Source organism: Microcebus murinus, chromosome 2 (genome assembly GCF_040939455.1).
Source record: "Microcebus murinus isolate Inina chromosome 2, M.murinus_Inina_mat1.0, whole genome shotgun sequence".
Taxonomy (NCBI): Eukaryota; Metazoa; Chordata; class Mammalia; order Primates; family Cheirogaleidae; genus Microcebus; species Microcebus murinus.
The window spans coordinates 80483605-80500264 of record NC_134105.1 but is presented as its reverse complement, the minus strand read 5'-3'; the positions used below and the strand labels follow the sequence as shown (position 1 = coordinate 80500264).

The window sequence follows — 16660 nt, the reverse complement described above, 5'->3', positions numbered from 1 at the left end:
TTCATTTTAGTGCTTACTTGGTTTTGGTCAGGGGTTTTGGCTAATGTGGGTTAAGTGACACCTCATCTCTTCCACATCCTGCCCTCGTCCAGGATGTAGCAGGAAAAGACAAATGCAGCGGATGCCAACTAGGAAGCTCTGGGCACATGTAGGTTTTGGCTGAAATTAGGTTTATCTGTACACTCTGGTGAGGCAGGTTGAAAAAAAAGAACAAAGGTCCTTGTATAGGTGGGAATGAAAGAAAAGATTCTTCTAAGCTTTTTTTTTTTTTTTAAATTGGATTAGAATACTGACTGTTTCTTTCCACATCCTGCTTCTTTCTTCCTTACCCAGCCTCTACCAATCTTGTCTCTGCACCCAGGTCACTGGTGGTCACCAGCCGGGAATGCCCTTTCTGTTCTTCTCTTCCTAACAATAGCTAGTTTGTCAAGTTCTAGCTCAAGTTCTTTTTTCTCTTTGGAGCCTTCCCTGACTCTATCCAACGTATATCTCTCCTTGTCCTGACCATATTTATAAATTGGACGGGAGGCACCTGATCCTGTAAATAAAGAAAGACGGGGAGTTGGAAGACTTGAATATGCATGTTTGCTTGTTGGCTTATAAGCCACATGTCCTTGGGCAAGTCGCTTGTCTTCTCTGGGTCCCATTCCTTCACCTGTAAAGCCCATCTCACAGGGTAGCTGTGAAGATTGAATGAAGTGATGCCAGCAAAAAGTGCTTGCTTTGTACATGTCATTGGTGATGTCTTTGCCATCTGATTACAGTGATAAACTTGAATCATTTTTGCATGTAAAATATGTATTTTTCATTTTATAAAAAATTTGATGTTCATATTGAAAACATCATGCTAAATAAAATAAACCAGACACAAAAGGACAACTATTCTATGATTCCACTTATATGTGGTACCTGAAGTAGTCAAATTTAGAGAGACAGAAAGTAGAATGGTGGTTACCAGGGACTAGGAGGAGAAGGAATGGGAAGTTAGTGTTTAATGGGATCAGAGTTTCAGTTAGGGAAGATGAAAAAGTTCTGGAGATGGATGGTGTGCAAACTAAATGTCTCATCTGGTGAATGGGTAAACAAAACCTATATTCATACACTGAAATACTATTTGGCAATAAAAAGGAATGAAGTCCTGAAATGTGCTACAACATGGATGAATCTTGAGAAATTTATGCTAACTGAAAGAAGACAGCCACAAAAGCCCCATGTGTATGATGGCTTCTCAACTCTGTAAATATAGTCCGCATTTATCCATGGGGGATACATTCCTAAACCTCTGGTGGATGCCTGAAACTGTGGAAAGTACCAAACCCTATATATAATATGGGTTTTCCTATAAATACATACCTATGATAAAGTTTAATTTATAAATTAGGCACAGTAAGAGATTAAGCAAAATACTTAATAATAAAATGGAACAATTATAACAATATGCCAGCATCACTACTCTTGGGGGGCATTATTAAGTAAAATAAGGGTTACTTGAAAACAAACCCTGGGATACAGCCACAGTCAATCTGACAACTGAGATGGCTGTTAGGTGACTACCAGGCAGGTAGTGTACACAGCATGGATACGCTGCACAAGGGTGATTCACATTCCAGGTGGCATAGAGTGGGATGTCACAAGTTTTTATCATGCTACTCAGAATGATGTGCAATTTAGAACTTATGAATTGTTTATTTCTGGAATTTTCCATTTACTATTTTTGGACCACAGTTGACTATGGGCAAATGAAACTGCAGAAAGCAAAACCACAGGTAAGGGGGGGAGGTACTCTAAATGCTATTGGACTCTATGGTATGTATATTCAATAAAGAGTTTTTTAAAGAATTAAAGGGAGATGCAAGGGGTGTCCCTCCATGGCTTCCACAGGCAGATCTAGCCACCACCGTCGTGTTCTGGGTCATGCTCTATTTCTTAGTGCTGGTCTAACGACCTTGAGAGAGCAAGACCACATTTTAGCTATATCTCACTTTGGTATATCCTACACTGTCTAATTCTGTAGTAACTAGGTGGCCTTGAATTGGTTACTCACAAACTCACTCAACACACAGTTATTGAGCACATACCCTGTGATAGAGACTGTTCTGGGCACTGAGATTGGATAAAAAGATCTCACAGATGTTAACCCTGCTCTCCAGGTAATCTTAGCCTAGAATCACAGAGAACATATTAATATGTTTAAATCATAATAGTAAGAGACAAGCAAGAAGAGACTGGGGGCCCATTCTCACTCTTCTCAAACAGAATAATGCCCAGCCTAGAATCTTGTACCCTGCAAAACTAAGTTTCCTATATGAAGGAGAAATAAAGACCTCAGTCAAGCTAAGACTAAGGGAATTCATCAAGATAAGGCCTGCCCTCCAGGAAGTACTCAAAATAGTGTTACACATGGATCAGCACAATAAATACTCAAGAATGTAAAATCATCCAAAAGCTAAAGGTCAAAGGCCAGATACTACAATGAGTCAAGAGAGAAAACAAATCAACAGATTTCAATTCAACAAGATAAACAGAAATCTGCCCCACTTATCAATTCTCTCAATAAATGTGAATGGCTTGAACTGCCCACTTAAGAGACATAGGCTGGGGGAATGGATGAATATGTACAATCTAAGTAGCTGCTGTCTTCAGGAAACACATCTAACTCACAAGGATGTATTCAGACTCAAGGCAAAGGGATGGAAAACAATATTTCAAGCAAACGGAAGCCAAAAGAAAGCTGGATTGGTGATTTTGATTTCAGATAACATAAACCAACAAAAGTAATGAAAGACAAAGAGGGTCACTATATAATGGTGAAGGGTACAATTAAACCAGAAGACATAACATTCTAAACATTTATGCACCTAACTCAGGTGTACCCAGATGCATAAAGCAAATCTTACTTGATCTAAACAAAATGATAAATGGTAACACCATAATTGTTGGACCTTAACACCCCTTTGACAGAACAGGGCAGATCCTCCAAACAGAAAATAAACAAAGAAACAATGGACTTAAACAGAACTCTAGAACAAATGGGCCTGACTGACATTTACAGAACATTCTACCTCCAAAATCACTGGATATACATTTTTCTCAACATCCCATGGGACATTATCTAAGATTGATCATATCCTAGGCCACAAAGCATGTCTCAAAAAATTAAAAAAAAATTATATCACACATCTTCTCAGAGCACAGTGGAATAAAATTAGAAATCAACTCTAACAGAAACTCTCATCTCTACACAAAGCCATGGAAACCAAACAACCTTCTGCTGAATGATTAAGGAGGAAATCAAGATGGAAATCAAAAGATTCTTTGAAATAAATGATAAAGGATACAAAAGTTATCAAAATCTGTGGGACACAGCTAAAGCAGTCCTGAGAGGAAAATTCATATCCATAAATGCCTACATCCAAAAGGCAGAAAGATCACAAATCAACAATCTAATGAATCATCTCAAACAACTGGAAAAGGCTGAGCAAACTGACCCCAAACCCAGAAGAAGAAAAGAAATAACAAAGATCAGAGCAGAACTAAATGAAATTGATAACAAAAACCCCCAACTATATGGAAAATTAATAAAACAAAAAGTTAGTTCTTTGAAAAAATAAACAAAATTGACACGCCTCTTGCTAGATTAATGAGAAGCAGAAAAGATAGAACTCTAATAAGCTCCATCAGGAATGAAGAAGGAGAAATTACAACTGATGCCATGGAAATACAAAATATCTATCATCTATAAATATTATAAAAACTTCTATGCACATAAACTGGAAAATGTGGAGGAAATGGACAAGTTCTTAGAAACATACAGCCTTCCTAGGCTTAATCATGAAAAAATGGAATTTCTGAACAGAACAATATCAAGTACCAAAATTGAAACAGCAATAAAAACCTTCCTAAAAAGAAAAGTCCTGCACCGCATGGTTTCACACCCCAGTTTTACCAGACTTACAAAGAAGAACTGGTGCCTATCCTGCAGAAATTATTCCGCAACATTGAGAAGGAAGGAATCCTCCTCAAAACATTTTATAAAGCCCAAATCACCCTGATACCAAACCAGGAAAAGACGCAACAAAAAAGAGAAAACTACGGACCAATATCCCTTATGAATGTAGATGCAAAAATTCTCAACAAAATCCTAGCAAACTGAATTCAGGTGCTTATCAAAAAAATAATCCATCACAACCAAGTGGGCTTCATCCCAGAGATGGAGGAATGGTTCAACATACACAAATCTATAAATGTAATTCATCACATAAATAGAAGGAACGACAAAGACCATATGAACCTCTCAATAGACATAAAAAATTTGACAAAATTCAGCACCATTTTATGATAAGAATGCTTAACAAAATAGGCATAGACGGGGCTTACCTAAAAAAGACTTAAGCCATATATGACAAACCTAGAGCCAAAATCATACTGAATGGGGAAAAATTGAAAGCATTCCCACTTAGAACTGGAGCCAGATAAGGTTGTTCTTTATCACTGCTTCCATTCAACATAGTGCTGGAAGTCCTAGCCAGAGCAATCAGACAAGAAAGGAAAATCAAGGGCATCCAAATGGGGGGAGAAGAGGTCAAACTATCTCTCTTTGCTGGTGATATGATCTTATATCTAGAAAACTCCAAAGATTCTGCCATGAGACTACTGGAATTGATAAACAAATTCAGCAAAGTCTCAGGTTACAAAATCAATGTACAGAAATCAGTAGCATTCCTATACGTCAACAACAGTCAAACTGAGAACCAAATCAAAGTCTCAATACCCTTCACAATAGCAACAAAGAAAGTAAAATACCTAGGAATATATTTAACTCAGGAGGTAAAAGACCTCTACAGGGAGAACTATGAAATACTGAGGAAGGAAATAGCAGAGGAAATATATAGGAGGAAAAGCATACCATGCTCATGGGTCAGTAGAATCAACATTGTTAAAATGTCTATGCTACCCAAAGTGATTTACAGATTCAATGCAATCATTATTAAAACATTGACATCATTTTTCACAGATCTAGCAAAAATAATTGTATGCTTTGTATGAAACTAGAGAAGATCCCAGATAGCAAAAGCAATCTTAAGCAAAAAAGAACAAATTGGGAGGCATCAGTCTACCAGACTTCAAGCTATACCATAGGCTATCGCAACTAAATTAGCATGGTACTGGCACAAGAACAGAGACATAGACCACTGGAACAGAACTGAGAACACAGATATAAAACCATCCTCATATTGCCATCTAATCTTTGACAAAGCAGACAAAACCATACACTGAAGAAAAGAATCCTTATTCAATAAATGGTGCTGGGAAAACTGGATAGCCATATGTAGAAGACCGAAACAGGATCCACACCTTTCACCTCTCACAAAAATCAACTCACGGTGGATAACATACTTAAACCTAAGCCGTGAAACTATAAGAATTCTAGAAGAAAATGTTGGAAAAACTCTTCTAGATTTTGGCCTAGGCAAAGAATTTATGAAGAAGACCTCAAAGGCAATCACAACAACAACAAAAATAAATAAATGGGACCTGATCAAATTAAGAAGCTTCTGCACAGCCAAGGAAACTATCATGAGAATAAAGAGACAACTTACAGAATGGGAGAGAATATTTGCATGCTACACATCTGATAAAGGATTGATAACTAGAACCTATATAGAACTCAGGAAAATCAGCAAGAAAAAAATCAAACAATCCTATCAAAAAGTGGGCAAAGGACATGAACAGAAATTTCTCAAAAGAAGATAGACTAATGGCCAACAAACATGAAACAATGCTCAACATCACTAATCACCAGGGAAATGCAAATCAAAAGATATAACTTATAAGACATCAATTATAAGATATCACTTACCTCCAGTAAGAATGGCCTTTATCAAAAAGTCCCCAAACAATAAATGTTGATGTGGATGTGGAAAGATAGAAACACTCATACACTGCTGGTGGGACTGCAAACTAGTACAACCTCTGTGGAAAGCAATGTGGAGATACCTCAAAGAGATACAAGTAGAACTACCATTTGATCGAGCAATTCCATTACTGTGCATCTACCCAAAAGAGAAAAGACATTCTATAAAAAAGACATCTGCACCAGAATGTTTACAGCAGCACAATTCACAATTGCAAAGATGTGGAAACAACCCAAGTGCCCATCAATATATGAGTGGATTTATAAAATGAGCTATATGCATACCATGGGGTTCTACCCAGCCACAAAAAACAATGGTGATCTAGCACCTCTTGTATTATCCTAGATAGAGTTGGAACCCATTCTACTAAAGGAAGTATCCCACAAATGGAAAAACAAGCACCACATATACTCAGCATCAAATTAACTGATCACACATATATATCACACATATCACACTGATCACACATATATTTCACACACATATGTGCACATATAGTAATAATATTCACAGGATGTTGGGCAGGTGGGAGGGGGAGGAGGGGATGGCTATATACACACCTAATGGATGTGGTGTGCACTGTCTGGGGGAAGGACATGCTTGAAACTGACTTGGGTGGAGCAAAGGCAATATATGTAACCTAACCATTTGTACTCAGATTAGCCAACTATTAACTCAGGGCATGCCAGAAAACCAGATAGGCTCCATGGCTATGTTTATTTTTTATTTATTTATTTATTTAGAGAGAGAGTCTCACTTTGTTGCCCTGAGTAGAGTGCTGGAGCATCCATCAGCCTGGTTCACAGCAACCTCAAATTCTTGGGTTCAAGTGATCCTCTTGCTTCATCCTCCTGAGTAGCTGGGACTACTGGTGGGTGCCATGAAGCCTGGCTAATTTTTCTATTTTTAGTAGAGAAGTGGTCTCGCTCTTGCTCAGACTGGTCTTGAACTCCTGAGCTCAATCAGTCCTCCCACCTTGGCCTCCCAGAGTGCTAAGATTACAGGCAAGAGCCACCACGCCCAGCCTATGGCAATGTTTAAAGAGACTTCTGTCTCCTGAAGCCAGAGGGCAAACTGTGTGAGAATAAAACCCATGCTTCAATCCTAAAGGTGGCAGGGCTACAAAGGAATGTGCAGTTTTGACAGGTCACTTAGGCTCCAGTCAGAGCCATGAAAGGAAAGGAGTCCCTTGCACTTGGAATAGGGGTATTGCTGAAAGAACCTCAGAAATGTGAACATCCAGATTTCCCAGAACATTCCAGGCCAGTAGAAGGGGCTCTCTCCTGCTAGAGAACAGCTGCCCATTGCAAAACCACTCAACTGAGGCTGATGCTTTAATGCTGTCCTCCTCAAGATCTGTTTACTTTACCTCTCATTGCCTCCAGACAAATAAGTAACATAAGGTCTTATCAAACATAGTTCCAGCATGGAAATTTCAATTTCTGTCCTGGGAGGAAACAGACTATTCACTGAACGCCTTGGAGGACCTGGGTAATGTGTTCTGGCATGATCCAGGGGACCATGTGTGGGAGTGGGGCTTGAGGCTGTTGGAGGGAGGGAAGTATAATAGGGCAGGGCAGGAGAGAATTGGCATGGGAGTATCCTCCTTTAAATTAGGGTTTAATATCTTGGCAAGAACACTGAAGAGTAACATGCTGTACACATTTTTATTAGTCTTAATATTAAGATTCTACCTTGTTCGCAGGAATTGGTTAAACATTAGATCAGATCTGTGCTCTTTGAGAATATAGAGAGTCCTCTATCCAACACCCCTTAAAGACTAATCCGTTATTGTGCCATGGGGTTCCCACTGAACTGAGTGAAAGGATGACAATTTAAGAAGACTGAATGTGCCAGTTATCATCTGCAAGGTCATGTGCATTGTCAAGACACTCCAAACCCAGTCCCCAAATATGAGGATCATTATTGCATGCATGGTTTGGATATGTACAAGGGTTTGAAGTCTCTACCAAACCAATTAAATTGTTCCTTAGCAGGGAAATGTAGTTGCCTTGAGGCATTATTAATTTGAGATGACATGCTTACCTGTCAGAGTTGAAGATGAATATTTCTGTGATAGGGTACAATGGCTTCCTAATCTTTGTATTAGTAAAATTACAATCCAGTCAATATAATAGAGTCAGGATATTTTAAATAACTTTATTCTGAAATTTAACAAGCTCTTATTAGAAATGCTTTGGTATCAATACAATAAAAAATGCTGGTTTTCCCTCCATTGAATCTTGTCAAGTAACTGGAACAGTTAAGCATCTGTTCTCGCCAGTTTTTTGGAACTGTTCACAAAGAATGACTACTACTTATTCATCTGGTCTAATATGGGTATACTGTAATTATAAATTTTTGGAGTTCAGAAAAAAATAAACAAAAATATCCAGAAGAGAAATTGGCAAACATTTCTCAGTTTCTTCTTCAAAAGATGTTTCCGCAGGGGTTGCATCTCTCAGATCACTTTTTTCCCCAGCTTTGCCATTCTCATCCTTAAAGCTGCAAGTTAAAGGAAAAAAAATAGAGAGTTATAAAACAAAAGCCTCAATTTTCACTCTAAATGACCATTTCATAGAATGCAGGAAAGTTTAGAACATACCTCAGATGGTTTTATCCAACAATGTGAGCATTGATTTAGTAGCACAAAAAGATAGTAGAAATAATAAGCTATGGTTAACTTAGGGCAGAAGCAGGTTCAGAACTAGAAGGAACCTATTTCTATAAAGACTAGAAAAATTAGTACAGCAAACATAGTACAAATAGAATAAATATAGGATTAGCGCACAATTTTACTATAAGTCATACATACATATGCCTATAGGTCACTGTGTTTTGTGTATATTTCTGAGCTATGTAGCACTGAAAAAAAAAGGTGTTGACACAAACTCTATTTTATGATTGTGTTATCTTTTAGTTCATTAAACTTGGCTGTCCAAACAAGCTCTGGCCTTTGGATATACAATGACAAAAAGAAATTTCTTTATGAATGAAACAACATGAACCAGTAATTAAGAGTTGTGTAATTATAAAATGTCTTTGTCAAAATATAAGTATACTTTCAAATGGCAAATATATCTTTTTGAGTAAATTCTACTGCTAATGATATATTGGATGTAAAAAGCATTTTTTAAAATGTGGATTTAGAATTTACAACGCTCCTCTAATATTCTGGTATTATGCCCTTAATATTTAGGACTTCAGAATATAGCTGCCTCAGTCATGTTCCAAAAGTTGAGAGATGCTGTCAAGGCACTGATCTAATGATTATATTAATGATCTAATATTACATTCACATGTAATATGGCCCAAGGACCAGCTATTTAGCTGATCGTACAATTTTGTTTAGTGAAAAAATAAAAGGGAAGACATACGCTCTCATTTCTATGTCATATATTAGTTATCTACTAACAAAGGAAATGACCCTATCTCTAAGAAGCCCTTTTGCACAAATACGAGAGGATGGGGATCCATCCAATCTTGTAACAAGACCATGATCATTTTCGTTGTCACTCCATTTATATGAAATACTTTCATTTCTGTGAAGTTAAAGAGGATTATTTCCCTTGAAACTTTCAGAGGAATGATCATTTCTAGTGGCAGGGGCACCACGAACAACCCCTTGAATCTAGGATGGGCTGAGAGAATCTCTGTAGCAAGCAGGAAGGTCTCTATTCCTTGGAGCTGCTGGACCGTGACACCCGTGGGAAGGCTGTAGTTACACAGCAGGAGGTGAACAGAAGGCAGCACCACAGCTTTTTAAAGTTTCTACTGTTGGATTTTATGGACCTCTACTTTGCCTATACGGAAAAAGAGAGCAGGGGTGAGGGACTTTCTAAAGTCTCTTTTAAGGCAGGGGCAAAGTCCTCTTCCCTGCAGTCACTCCTCACCTCATGAAGACACACAACAGGCACACCCCGTGTGCCGTGGACGTTCAGTGACGTTTTCTAGAATCTGCTTTTCGTTTTCTCCTTTTTTTAAGCCTATGCGAGAAGATGGTGTGAATTCCAGGTGAATGTGTGGAGCCAGAGCATAGTGGCCATGAAGGCTACTTGGTGTAGCAGCTAAAAACCATGGGCCGTCAGCTTTCCTTCTGACTTTTCTTTTCTGCTTTTCTCTGATCCTTCCTCTCCCCATAGCAGTTCGGATACATGCATGGCTTTGGCTGGCTGAACTTGGTGGGAGGGAGCTCTTTACTCTCAGCATCCTTTGGGCCCTCATGGCTGCCACAGGATGGCAGTTTCAGCACCAACAGCATGTGAACCTTCCAGAACTGAGGCTCCCCACTCCTTCATCCTGGAATGCCACTGACATCTCCAAGAGGGCAGGACAGAGCCAGAAGAGCAAGCATACTTTAGTGAGGACTGCCAAGGAAAGCCAGGTTGGTGGGGCCAGTAGTGGGCTCCCAGGCAAAGCTTGCTGGGGCCATGCAACGGTGGAAGTATGTGGCATGAAGCTAAACCTTGCAACTTGGTTATATTTACATTAGCAGAGGGACATAACATTGCCTAAATTTTTCTGTCATGTCTTACCCTGCTCAAAATTTGGACTGAACAATCTTGTCTTTAGAATCTCTAGGCTCCACCTTTTCCCACCTTTCTTCCTCCTTCATGCTGTTTTCCAAATTAAAAAATTGCTCTTAGATAAGGCTTCCATCACCAATTTGACACCAAGGGAATAAAGATGGACAATTCTTATCTATTATGCCTACCAGGACTATTGATTTTTAATAGGGGGCTTATACCACAAACAAAGAAATTGACTGAGATGGTGGGTTTTCTAGTATCATAAACATTTTTTAAGCTCAATCTATTGGTGTTCATGAAATTGAAGTGAATGGGGGGCTGTGTACTCTATGTATATGGGTGGCCCCTGATGGTATATGACCCTATGACATACTTATTTTTAAAACCCATCTAAAAAATACATAAAGGCTCTGTAATCCATGTGCTGAACTAGAAAACAGGATTGTAGAACAATATCATGATGGAAGGCAAGGAATTTGGAGCATTCTGTTTATAAGATATTTTGATTGATAGTACAGAGCTTTGTATTGTTACTTTGTCTGGAATAGGTTTTCCTGTTTTCATTATTTTAGTTCGGTGGCATGGTTAGTTAGTGTTGTCTGGAAACATTAGTCACTTCCTGCCATTTTCCATGGGGTAAATGTGTTGACACGGTTGGGGGAGAAGGAGTGTTGGATGTTCAGGAGGAGCTGGCTAATATCCAAGTTCAAAAAAGGGAGGTTTGATGGAGGGTGATGTCATTGCTCTTGCCCATAAACAGCGTGTTCTTCTTTTCTAAGTCTTCGGTGGTGGTGTTTTTTAAAATGAATTTAAGATGCCAAGCTTTACCAGCACACAAAGCTCATTGTCAAAACAGAAAGAAATTTAGTATTTGCAGGTTTCAGACACATCACTGAACTCTGAGGAAGACAGGTAAATGCACCCTTCCCAAGAGGTTAGGAATTCTTCAGGTGGTTAAATTTATAACTGGTAGGCCTAATTTAACTACTTAAAAGAATGAAAGAGAGTACATTTGACTGTATGATTGGCAACCGAATATTGAGTTTATGGGTTGCAGAGGAAGAAACATTCTTCAATTGTGCAGGTACTACCACACTTCCTTAGGATTATCAGGTTCTACTTGTTGGATTAGCTGGTACTTAATATTTATTGCTTTTTAATGATAATCTTCCATTAGAGACATTTAAAATTATTGTCCCTATCAAACATACAGAAACTGTATGTCTGGGTAATTTGACTTACATCTTTAGCCAAGGTAAGTACAGCTATTATAATAGATTTTTTTTTTCAGGTTCTTATTTATCCTTTATAAATAATGACTAGAATGTAATGTTTAAGTGCTAGCAAGAAATCCAAAATTGAGAACTCTCAGTTTTGTAGAAAAAAGTGTTAAAGTTATTTTCCATTCAATGCTAAAATAGCTAGATAGCTATAAAGCTATAAAAAACTTTATAGAGAATGAAAAATGCAAATATATAGAAAATAGAAAAAATAAATATGCTAAGTTGGGGCAGACTATGCAAAGTTAAATGTTACAGAAGATGTAAGATATATTGACATTCTATTTTAAAATGTAGAAAAATCAGGGAAATAAAGTTAATAAAACTACAAAACTATAGAGAAAAATACATTGCAAAGTAATAAAATACTATGAAAATAAAATTTGTTTCTTGTATTTTTTTGCAAAATTAAGGCAATCTGTTAACTTATGCAGGACGTTTAAATCACAGCAAGGCACTGACAAATAGTTGTCATCAGATTCTGGTGGGAAAAGATGTTATTGATGATTCAGCATATTAGTGACCCAAATACATTCACAGACAGTACCATACCATGACAGAACTTGAAAGTCAAGACATTAAGGTCAATGAATGCAATGTCCAAATGAGGCAACAATTTGTTTTCACTTTATCTTTTGAAGTGACTTAATCGCTTTACCGTGGTGACAATAAACCAGATCAGCATTCATTAAAAAGCCTCAGTGTGTATGAGTTTATGAGATGGGCAAAGAAGCTGACAGCAAGAGGATTTGTTAGCACAAAGAAAAGATTGTCACATGACTAAGCAGCAGTGGCATGCCTTGTCACTTTTATTACCTGTCAAGGATGGATCCTCGGTGCCATCGCCAGCTGTCTGAACCTCTAGCGGAGAGTGGACAGGCCTCCCTAAGCTCTCTTCTTGCTCTTTCAGAGATATGGAATTTTTGTGGGGAGATTTATGATTTGTGTTTTCATGGGGACTACCTTCCAATCTCTTTCTAGGAAGTGGTGTTGGTTTGGCTGGCTGGTAGACCTGACTATAGGGAGCTACAGGATGGTAGGACGGGGTCTCAGCCTCTCCTTCACCCTCCTCCTCCTCGTCATCAATCACCACCAGCTCAGCGTGGATGATCCCGTCATACCCTGTCAGAAGCTTCTTTTCTTCTTCGTTGTCTTCTGCATGCTGATACCCCATGAAAACCATTGTCACGGGCTCTGCATCATTTATGTCAGGAGGCAGGGAATGAACGATACTGTATCTAATGTCTTCCTCATCCTCCTGGCAAGTGGGTAGAGAACCCTGGTGTTCAGACTCTCCAACTATTGTTTCTCTGGGGCTCACCCTTGCCTTTGGAGAGCGTGCATCTTTGTCCCGCACGACATTCGATTCCTCCCAAGGAGTCATCAGCCTCTTTTGTGGGGTGTGGAGCATCTCAGCTGTTTGTTGAATCACTGATCGGGGGTGGGGTATCGGCCGAACGGGACTGACGTGATTGAAGTTGTTGCCCCTTTCCTCTGCAAGTCCATTGCCCATGTTGTGTGCAGACTCATGGACCTCACTGTCCAGTCCATTAGCTTTTATCTTTATCCTTTCTTGAAAGTTTGGTCCAGGACTTAGCTTTTCTCTCTGTGGGGTTGTGGGCCTGCAAAATGGATTGGCATATACAGGGTCGTGATACTCTGTTGGGGATTTGGAGTTTCTCTCTGAGGCTTGTCTTAAAAGGTCCTCTACCTCAACTGGTGCCAGGCCATCGGTGCCATTGTACGCCGCCCTGTGATTAGAGCTTACTGCATATACTGACTTCTGCCCGTCGTCATAAACTTTTACTCCTGTACCTTTAAAGTCGTCTGACGGGAGAGGTATTGAAGACAGAACTGTGCTTTCTCCAGTCTTCAAATCTTTTTCAACTTTAATTTCCATGGCATACAAAGCTGTTAGGAAACAAATTTGTCTTTGATTTAGTTAACTTTTTCTTTTATAAACTAGCCTGATTTGTGTTTATATATATATATATATATATATAAACAATGTGTATATATATTTATATTTTTAAACATATATTTATATTTTTAAATGTATATATGTGTATATATATATTTTAAGAGACAGGGTCTTGCTCTGTCAACCAGGCTGGAGTGCAATGGCATGATCATGGCTCACTGCAGCCTTGAACTCCTGGACTCAAGTGCGCCTCCTGCCTCAGCCTCCCAAGAAGCCAGGTGCATGCCATCATGCCTGGCTAATTTTTAAAAAAATGTTTTTGTAGGCCAGGTGTGGTGGCTCATGCCTGTAATCCTAGCACTCTGGGAGGCTGAGGCTGGCGGATTGCTCGAGGTCAGGAATTTGAAACCAGCCTGAGCAAGAGCAAGACCCCGTCTCTACTATAAATAGAAAGAAATTAATTGGCCAACTAATATATATAGAAAATATTAGCCAGGCATGGTGGCGCATGCCTGTAGTCCCAGCTACTCGGGAGGCTGAGGCAGAAGGATTGCTTGAGCCCAGGAGTTTGAGGTTGCTGTGAGCTAGGCTGACGCCACTGAACTCATTCTAGCCTGGACAACAAAGCAAGACTGTCTCAAAAAAAAATATGTTTTTGTAGAGACAGGGCCTATGTTGCCCAGGTTGGTCCCAAACTCCTAGGCTCGAGCTACCCTCCCACCTTGGTCTGTGCAAAATTACAATGTGGCAATGCTTGCTTTTGTTGCACCCACCCACCTTCCTTTGTGAACCTGTCTTCCATTTTATACCTCCTCTATAGCCTGATGGTTCTTGGCCTTTCCTAGGTACCCAACTAAAACTTCAGCTTTCCTTACTGACACTCTCCTTGTACAGCTTCTGTGCTTTACTCTTCTGCATTTCACTCCTTGGCATGATATATTTAGTGAATACCTACTATTTGCTTATCTGAGCTTGGCTTATCCGAGTAGGTAGTCACTAAATATTTGTTGAATTAATGAATGTCTGCTACTTGTAGATGGAGAGTAGCTTCTCCTTCCACACGAAAATTCGAAAGTTTCCTTTCTGCCCTAATACAAATCTTCATTTTCCCAGAGACTTTGAAGTATTTGTTTTATGAAAATCAGCCTCCTATAGGTAAACAGTGCCTAACATTCCTATAGGGAGTATTTTCATTTTTAAAAAGGATCTTAGTAACTCAAAAGAATGTCTATTGGATGGAATATGTTGGGAGAGATATTTTTGACCAGGAAAGCTTTGATTTTTCAGAGCTTCTGGTATCTTTCAGGTCTTTATCTTTTCTGTCTCTCCCTGGTTTGCTACAGAATACAATGCATAAAATGAATACTGTAACCTCATTGTCTCTACATATGCAAGGTACTCACGTACCTCATGGAACTTTGTAAAATGGACCCTCACTTAACCTAGAAGCATAAGATGTTGCAGCAAATTGTGAATATTTGATATTGTAAAACCTGAAATTAAGAACATGCCCTTGAACACAGATTTCTCATATACCTTTTCTATTTTGTTCATCATCTTCTATGTCTTCATTTCTTTCCTTCCTTAACCTGGAAGGTATGTAGGATTTTGGAAGGTCAGGGATATTGGCATAGATGTCCTCAATTGACTCTGTAAAGTTAATGTAATTTTAAAATACATTTAGATTAAAATACATTTAGATTAAAATACATTTAGATTAGTTTAAAATATATTTAAAATATTGAGAAAAGTTTTAAACTATCAAAAAATAGCTTAGACATAAAGTAGGCTGCTTAAAAACATACCTCCTGGTGTTTCTTCCTTTTCCACTTTCACAGACTATAAGAAAAAAGAATTCTTCGTGATTAATACAGTTTAAAATATAAAATCTAAATGTGGATATGCTTTGAAGAATTATTTAGAATTTGTGGATTTATTTTGAGAGAGAATTATAGTTTTAAAATTGGTTAATGCTCACTCTTATTATGTCTTCTGTTGTCCTTTCAATTGATTTTAGTTTCTTTAAAATTGCCTCTTCATTTGTTGAGATTTGAAGTTCAGCTTTTTCAAGATCTTGGATCTCTTTCTCCAGCCTGACAACAAAAAGATATACTTTTATTGCTTAACACAGTACAAATGCAGGGTTCTCAAATTTATCTTCTCCATATATAAACCTGCCTTGGAATACTGTGTATAAGTAGCCAGATGCCTTCTAAGAACAGAGTGTCACACTTAGCGTCACACTAAGCGTTATGCTTAATATATACAAGTTACCGAACACCTGACTTTAAACAATTTTCAATTCAAGGGTTTTTAAAAATCTTTTTGGACAAAGGGATTTCTTCTTAGGCAAAGTACTTGACCTATGCTCTGTTTTCTTCATTGCATTTACTAATGTCACTTACAAATAAAATACAGTGCCTTTTTTAATAATGAGACTTAAGTTGAACCAAAAGGAATGGTACATTTGTAGTTATTTTGCAGTTCACTAATTTTCCTTACCCCAGTCTACTTATAAATTATTTGGAGAAAACATTGTAATTATTAAACTTGATTTAATAATCACAGTTATTTAATACTTAAAACTCCTGCACATCCTAACATTGAAAATGACACTTTGGGCCAGGCGCGGTGGCTCACGCCTTATAATTCTAGTGCTTTGGGAGGCCGAGGTGGGTGGATTGCTCAAGGTCAGGAGTTCAAAATCAGCCTGAGCAAGAGTGAGATCCCATCTCTACTAAAAATAGAAAGAAATTAATTGGCCAACATAAAAATACATAGAAAAAATTAGCCGAGCAGGGTGGCCCATGCCTGTAGTCCCAGCTACTTGGGAGGCTGAGGCAGAAGGATTGCTTGAGCCCAGGAGTTTGAGGTTGCTGTGAGCTAGGCTGACACCACGGCACTCTAGCCTGGGCAACAGAGTGAGACTCTGTCTAAAAAAAAAAGAAAATAGAAAATGATACTTTGTTTTAATTTCAGTTTCCTAAGAGTTGTGCCATATTATAATGAGTAGAG

At 38.5% G+C, this 16660-nt stretch overlaps 1 protein-coding gene across 1 annotated transcript in view; it reads right to left on the bottom strand.

Annotated features, from left to right (window-relative positions):
* Window positions 1-8050: 8050 nt before the first annotated feature.
* PALMD (palmdelphin) overlaps window positions 8051-16660 on the bottom strand; it is a 53922-nt gene continuing 45312 nt past the window's right edge. Inside the window, exons 4-8 of the mRNA XM_012748646.2 lie at window positions 15624-15738; window positions 15451-15484; window positions 15182-15295; window positions 12541-13635; window positions 8051-8420 (exon numbers count right to left, since the gene is read on the bottom strand). Of these exons, the coding sequence (XP_012604100.2) occupies window positions 8377-8420; window positions 12541-13635; window positions 15182-15295; window positions 15451-15484; window positions 15624-15738 (1402 nt within the window). The 3' untranslated portion in view covers window positions 8051-8376. The remainder of the gene's footprint in view (window positions 8421-12540; window positions 13636-15181; window positions 15296-15450; window positions 15485-15623; window positions 15739-16660) is intronic.